The sequence below is a fragment of the Pimephales promelas genome, chromosome 16 (genome assembly GCF_988280905.1).
Source record: "Pimephales promelas chromosome 16, fPimPro1.hap1.1, whole genome shotgun sequence".
NCBI lineage: Eukaryota > Metazoa > Chordata > Actinopteri > Cypriniformes > Leuciscidae > Pimephales > Pimephales promelas.
Window position 1 is genome coordinate 26,527,794 of NC_142784.1, and position 7,774 is coordinate 26,535,567.

Genomic DNA, 7,774 nt, shown 5'->3' on the forward strand with positions numbered 1-7,774 from the left:
TGTCGTGTAAACATACCCTTACTTTATATTTGCCATCATCGACCTGATTTAACAAATGTAATCTTAATTTAATAATGTAATCTTTACATTTTGTACACTGACCATTTTATTGTACGTTATAATGTTGTAATGCCTAAAGTTACTAGAAGTATTTAAAATGATCAAATTCATTGATTAATTTAGGCTAAATAGTATAATATTGTAATATCAATACTGGCCAGAATTCTAACCTCTAATATTTTCGCACAAAATTGGAATTCTCTTCAAAATAACCTAGCTTAAAGGTGAAGATCACTTTTGAAAAAACTTTTGCTTAATAAATAAATAACGTGACGCACGTTCGTGACTCTCCTGTTCGAACTCGTTCATCAAAATGAACAAACCTTTTTCTGAGTCAATTCGTTCGTTTCGTTCGTTGAATGAACCAAATGACTCGGAAAAAGATTCGTTCATTTTGATGAATGAGTCCCTTTACACAAAATCATGTAAAGCCCTTGGAACAGTTTGCACTGAAACTGTCATTTGGACCTTTAACCATTTGGTTACCAGTAAAGGGCATTATATGGAGAAAAATCCTGGAATGTTTTCATCAAAAACTGAAGAAAGAAAGACATGGACATCTTGGATGACATGGGGGTGAGTAAATTATCAGCAAAAGTTTTTTTTAAAAGTGAACTACTCCTTTAATTAAACATGGAATGCAATGAGGTCATGTGACAATGTAGAATACTAGCCTGCTACTGTTTATTGGTGATATTGTTTGACATACTTAAAGTGTGCAGCATATAGAAATGGACATCATTTGGTAAAATATCTTTGTTTTAAACATTACAAGAAAAACAATCATTAGAACATTTTAGATCTTGCTCTTCTGCGGGTTTTGTCAGATGCCTTCAGAAGCTGCCGTCTGCCTTCAAACAACAGTATACTAGCAGCCATAGCAGAGTTCAGGCTCTCCACTCCGGGAGCCATGGGAACAAAGATCCTTCTACCGTCCGTTTCCTCGGCCAATCCAAGAGCCTCCAAACTCAGTCCACACGTCTCTCCACCAATCACCAGGGCCGTGCTCTTCTGAGCCCAACTCTCATGGTACACCTGAGGCTTCACACACGGCAGTGAAAGTTCATCATCGGAGTCGCTTTCAGAGTCAGAGTCGCTGGATTTATCCAAAGTAACATTTTGTATTTGTCCTGGAACTTGAGCAGATGCAGGGTCTTTTGTAAAAATGCTACAGTTATCCGCTATATGGACAATCACGTCCTTTGGTAAGTGCTTCGAAATGTCATCCCAGTCCAGATTAGGATAGACCGGAAGGCGGAAATGAGCTCCCATTGCGGCGCGTAGAACCTTGGGCTCCCAGGCATCCACACAACCTGGAAAAATACAAATAAACAGCCAGTGCTTAGTGTTTTAAATAACACATTTGGGTGATTTAATTCAGATTTCTTTCAAAAAAAAAAAAGTACATAAAAATACCTAATTTAACATAATTTAACTATTTGATTACCTTTGGTTAGGAGAACACGGTCACAACCAGCAGCCGCTGCACAGCGTAAAATAGTGCCTAGGTTTCCAGCGTCACGAACATTGTCGCATATCAGGAACAAAGGCACAGACTGGTGACGGATGTCTTTTGGAAATGCCAGACGGGAGGCATCGGGTTTTGAGAATATAGCTGTGATTTGACAAACAGTGTGATTTGAGTTGTGTTATAAACATTTAGAAGTAAACTGGGTTTATAAGAGATTCGCCAACTGACCTATAACACCCTGAGGAGTGACCAGGTCAGACCAGGTCTTCATGTCTTCATATTTGACCTTGATGAGCTTGACCTGCTGTAGTTTATCTAGAGGAAGCTCCTGCAGTCTTTCCACCATACTGAAGAAGAGCATCTGAGGAGACGCTCCAGCAGACAGAGCGTCACAGATCAGACGCCTGCCCTCCAGCAGCACCTTCCCTTCCTTCTCCCGAAACGTTCTGGAGCGGGCCACACTGGACACCTTCCTGAGGGGACAACGAACGACATCATTGTTTTATGACATTACCTAATGCCTACTAATGTTTATCATTTTTAGTCATTCACCCATGAGGAGAAAAAAAACTCTGGCGCTGAATGGCATCATGATATTTAAAGTTTGTTGTCACAACAAACAAGAACATAGACAATGGATCATAACGTCAAAACCTCTGGGTAATAAACAGTTGTTAAAAAATATATATATTTATGTCCATGTTTTACACAAAAATACGGGATTCAACTTTTCAGTTTTCTTCCCAGTGCAGCTTTAAAGGGATAGTTCACCCAAAATGACAATTCTGTCATCCTTTACTCATCCTCAATTTGTTTTTGTTTTTCTGCTGAACATTAAGAAGATATTTGAAGAATGATGGTAATCAAACAGTTGATGGGCCAACAGTTGACAATTTTCATTTTTTTGGGTGAACTATCCCTTTAATAGAGATCCACAATCTTATATGTGGTGCTCCAGATGTGAATCTGTATGGGAATAAATAAACAAATTAAATGGAAAATATGCAGACATCTTTACATTCAACACTCAAATTATGTATTTTGCAAGAATGCAGATGATATGATGTTGGTAACCGTGATTTTCCAATAATATTTGTACTCACGCGAGTCTGTTATCTCCAGCAGGGGCCTTTTCGTATCGCAGTCCACCAAGCCTGTCCATAATGTGAGGAGACTCTTCTGCACATTCAGAGACATGATGACCACTCCACTTCTTGTTGACAGCTCTCTCAGAGACTTTCTCTTTGCGAGATTTAATATCACTCTCAGAAAGGTTTTTGCCTTTTTGTTTGAAAATATTTTGATTCATTTTATCAGTTGTTTCCTTCGATTTAATAAATGTCTCTCGTTCTCCATTGGGATACAAGACCGCCACGGGTCTCCGTCGGAGGGCTCGGACATATCGCCTCGAATTCACCAAGATCTGGTTATGCCCTCTAAATAATAAACTATGTTCCCCGAAAATAACAAATCCACGACTCACGTTATACATGAGCGCTGCCATGTTTGTTGACCGCGACCTGCGTCACTGAATGAATGAACTACCGATGTCTGATTCGTGAACGAATTGTTTACTTTTATTAAATCGGATCTTTCCCAAGAGTTGGATGTATTGGTTCACTAAACTCTGCGTTAGAACACAAAACAGTATTATTAAATCTAAAATATCGATATAATTACTTACTAAATGGTGCATAATACACAAATTAGACATGGTGTAATGTATTTCAACTGATGTTAATCCATAATATTTGGACATTGATGAGCGACAGACTAAATCAGTGGTGGAAACTGAGGATTTGAGAGATGAAAACATGAACAAATAGAAATTAAATAAATAATTTGTATGAGTATGACAGATTTACTAACACTTACGAAACAAATGCAATACATTTCAATGTCTGTTTGAGCTGAATCAGAGCTACAACACACTGACGGATGCAATATATCAACCGATTCTTTGAACAGAACTGTTGAAATGAACCGATTCGTGTGATTCCGTTTTCCCATTACTAGAATGGACTGTACCAAAGATATAAGAATTGACCAAGAAATGTGTTATAAACATTTTTTTTTTAAATGTAGTGCTTTTTGTATTATATATAAATATATTTTTCTAAATGACGTAATGTGCCCATATATACAATGGTATTACAAATCCACGTAAAAATTAAACAAATTAATTTGGTTTAGACCACTGTGGCAGGTTGACAGCAGAGCAATCGATCGCAAGGTGTGTGCATCGATACAGAGTGTGTGTGATCGTCGCGTTTACAGTGGGAGACTTTCAAGAGTGATGGCACTTAGAAGAGCACTGCATTTTGTTTTTAAAGTAGGAGACAGGGCCAGAACAGCCACTTTTTACAGGGATGTCTTAGGAATGAAGGTAGAAGAGCTTTCTACTGAGCTTATTGTAATATTCCAGTTCTGTATTTTAAATTCATTGAGGACTTTGCCTCCTAATAATGGTGATAAGACAGTTAATGGTGTTATTACCAACTGCAGTTTTGACACGTCGCATATCTTACCTCAGTTTGTGTTCTCAAAATTACAGTCTCAAATTACAGACTTATAAACAATAACTAATGACTCTAATTTACTTACAGATTCTGCGTCATGAAGAATTTGAGGAGGGCTGCAAAGCAACCTGCAATGGGTTAGTCATATCATATCATTTTATTTTTTTTTATCTTACTAGCTTACTACTTAAGCTGTTACTACTTGTATAACCTGTATTATAGGCACATTCGAAACATTGATATGTTCTTGTGTTGTCAGTCCATATGATGGGAAATGGAGTAAAACCATGGTGGGCTTTGGACCAGAAGATGACCACTTTGTGGCAGAGTTGACCTATAACTATGGAGTGGGTGAATATCGCCTTGGCAATGACTTCCTGGTAAACTCCTTATACATTTACATTGACACCACACATACAGTAGGATTACTTGAATATACACATCTGAGATCTTTAAGAAAAAAAAATAGAATTAAATTAATAATACTATATATACTATATCTGTCTGTCTGTATGTGTTCAAACGTTGTGTGTAATTGTTTTTAGGATTCTTTGAAGAACAGAAAGTTTTTACTGTCACTGAAGTATTCGTTTCTTTCCAATTTCTTTTTTTTTTTTTACTGACGCCAGAATTGTCAGTTGTGTACTGTATGTTACAAAAGCTTTCTATTTCAGATAAATGCTGTTCTTTTGAACTTTCTATTCAAAGAATACAAAATAAAAATGTGTACACAGCTGTTTTCAACATAATAATAATAAATGTTTCTTGAGCACAAAATCAGTATATTAGAATGATTTCTGAAAGATCATGTGAAACTGAAGACTGGAGTAATGATCCTGAAAATTCAGCTTTGTATCACAAAAATCATTTATATATATATATATATATATATATATATATAATTTACAATTAAACTTTTAACTTGAATTGACATAATAAAACAATTTATATTTAGGTACAATCAAACTTAAATAAAGCATTTTCACTAGCAGTTTCTGACTTTTGGTCCACACACCGTATATTTTGTGTGAAATGGGATCCTGATCATTCCTCTATCTATTCTCTTCAATATTAGGGTCTCACTCTCCAGTCTAGTCAGGCTGTGAGTAATGCGAAGAGGTTAAACTGGCCTCTCACACAAGTTGGAGACTCTCTCTACATGACTGAAGCTCCGGGAGGATACCGCTTCTTCCTTATAGACAAGGAACAGCCGAGCTGTGGTGGGTATTTGCGAGAAGCTCGTGTCATTATAGGGATGTGAAAACTTCCTTCATGAAATGTGGAAGCAGATATATGAGGTAACTTTAGTAGTTAACTGCACCATTATATACTGACTCCTAACATTGATTGTTTATTTTCTTGGTAATAGATCCTGTCCAGAAGGTCTCCCTGGCAGTCTCTGATCTGCAGCGCTCTATTCATTATTGGTCTGCCCTGCTGGGAATGAAAGTTATTGAGAAAAATGAGGACAAAAAGATTGCCTTAATGGGATTCCCAGATAATCAGGTTTGGCTGAAAATAATCCATTTATTGTATTTTTGGCAATAATTAAATTATAAGGGCATGCCACTCACTTAGACCCTGTGAATAGTCTTGAGTTTGGTTATCCTCTTTTTTTTAATAAAATTTCTATCAGGCCCTTATTACTGGAAATTAATTTATACAATTGCATATACACACTACCGCTCAAAAGCAAGTTCATGAAAGAAATTATTTCTTTCATTCAGCAAGGATCAAAAAGTTTATACTGTTACCAAATATTTTTATTATGAATAATGTTATTTTATTTGATATTCATTAAAAAATCCTGTTCCCACAAAAAATTATGTTTTCAATATTGATATTAATACGATGTTTCATGAGCAGTAAGTCAGCAAATTAGAATGATTTCTGAAGGATCATGTGACACTTAAGACTGGAGTAATGATGCTGAAAAATCAGCTTTGCCATCACAGAAATAAATTTCATTTTAAAATATATTTGAATAGAAAACAGTTATTTTAAATTGTAATAATATTTCACAATATTACAGTTTTTACTGTATTTTTGACCATAAAAATGCAGCCCTATTGAGCACAAGAAACTTTTTTCTTTCTTTTTTTGTCAAAACGTTTAAAAATCATACTAACCTTTGATGGGTATTGTATGTGTCATAAAATTAATTATTGTGCTTTTGTAGTGTAAGCTGGAGTTACAGGACATTGGATGTGATGTGGAACATGCAACTGCTTTTGGAAGGATCGCATTCGCTTGCTCTCGGGATCAGGTCAGATCATTTACTCAAAACCAACATCCACATCAGATTTTACTTCTTGTAATTTTAAAGAAATGTCTTTGTTTTGCAGTTACCAGACATTGAGGCCATAATGAAAAAAGAAAATCACAAAATCCTCACCCCGCTTGTGAGTCTGGATACACCTGGAAAAGCCACAGTGGAAGTCGTCATTCTTGCAGATCCTGTGAGTATTTATTAATGTTATTGAAACTGAATGTTGAGTATTTGCAAAAGTATGCTTGGCTGACTCAGATCTCCACATAATGTAGGACGGTCACGAAATCTGCTTTGTGGGTGACGAGGCATTTAGGCAGCTTTCTGCAATGGATCCGAAGGGAAATGACTTACTGGATAAGGTAATTTAGAGTATAAAATTAATCCTGTGATCCACTTACAAGCCGAAGCCATATGTTTACTGTTTGGTTTCTTTCATAGGCGATGGCTGCAGATAAGAGTGACGAGTGGTTTGCCAAACGCAACCAGCAGAAGGCTTCAGCATAAAGACTGTCTGACCTCATTGACGATGTGTGAAAAGATCCAGGGTGTGCAGTCAACCAGACTATTGTTATACATATCCAGGGTTTACTAATGAGAATCCTGGTTTATTTGATGAAAGTAATCACAATTCTATCAAGAACACTTTACAATTCCTAAAACCTCAATTGGACACACTTTTGGACGTGATGAAAAATATTTCTGTTAATCCTCATGATTATGTAGTTATTCTCTTAAAAGTGTATATTTTTGATAAATAAAGAGGATAATCAGCAAGTGTAATGTAATGTTACAAATATTCAGTGGCTATTAAAATAAACATTTCCTTTGGTGCCATACCAAATTAATTGCAATTATTAGTTTACAATGACAAATGCATAGAAACATTCATGGTACATTCCGAAGTGCAGAGAAAGAAAAGACAACGCCTTCCGTTTCATTCTACTGACCAGCAGAGATCAGTATTATAATACCTATTCATCATATAATGTAAATCATATAAATAAATGTAAAATATTCAACACTTCCAAGTTTTGTGAATTAATTTTTTTTGAAAACAAGCAGTGTTGTTATAATTACTGCAGAAGTACCAAAGAAAACATTGTAGCCAAACCGGGTGTCCTTCGAGACAAAAATTAGGTGTGTTCGACGAGGTGACACTGCACAGATTGATTGGTCTTATTCTTTTGTATGTCTTTATGTTATTTTTTCTCTTTTTCTTTTTCTTTTTTTGTTTGTGAAACTTTACATGAAGTTTCATTCCTGTAGTAGTGGTTCTGTCTGTCCTGTCTTTTCTGTTAGTTTATTGTTTGATGCAGTATACTAAAAAAAACACTGCTCAAATACTTAAAACAAACTGCTTCAAGTCTAACACACCTTTTGAGAGCCCATGGTGTAGCTCACCTGTAGTCAGGTGACACGATGACACTCAGCTGACTGTCCAACTTATAAAAC

The 7,774-nt window shown here is 36.0% G+C and overlaps 2 protein-coding genes across 2 annotated transcripts; one reads left to right on the top strand and one right to left on the bottom strand.

Annotated features, from left to right (window-relative positions):
* Positions 1-722: 722 nt before the first annotated feature.
* Positions 723-3,074, bottom strand: mrm3a (mitochondrial rRNA methyltransferase 3a). Its single transcript, XM_039670426.2, has 4 exons — positions 2,635-3,074; positions 1,760-2,004; positions 1,508-1,675; positions 723-1,373 (listed from the first exon to the last, which is right to left on the bottom strand). Exons 1-4 carry the CDS (start codon positions 3,033-3,035, stop codon positions 847-849), a joined length of 1,341 nt encoding a protein of 446 aa, XP_039526360.2. The 5' UTR covers positions 3,036-3,074; the 3' UTR covers positions 723-846.
* A 682-nt stretch (positions 3,075-3,756) lies between these two features.
* Positions 3,757-7,346, top strand: glod4 (glyoxalase domain containing 4). The gene is made up of 9 exons (XM_039670373.2): positions 3,757-3,917; positions 4,138-4,187; positions 4,310-4,430; positions 5,126-5,270; positions 5,420-5,556; positions 6,230-6,316; positions 6,396-6,509; positions 6,595-6,681; positions 6,761-7,346. The coding sequence occupies exons 1-9, from the start codon at positions 3,828-3,830 to the stop codon at positions 6,824-6,826; spliced, it is 897 nt and encodes a 298-aa protein (XP_039526307.2). The 5' UTR covers positions 3,757-3,827; the 3' UTR covers positions 6,827-7,346.
* The last annotated feature ends 428 nt before the right edge of the window (positions 7,347-7,774 follow it).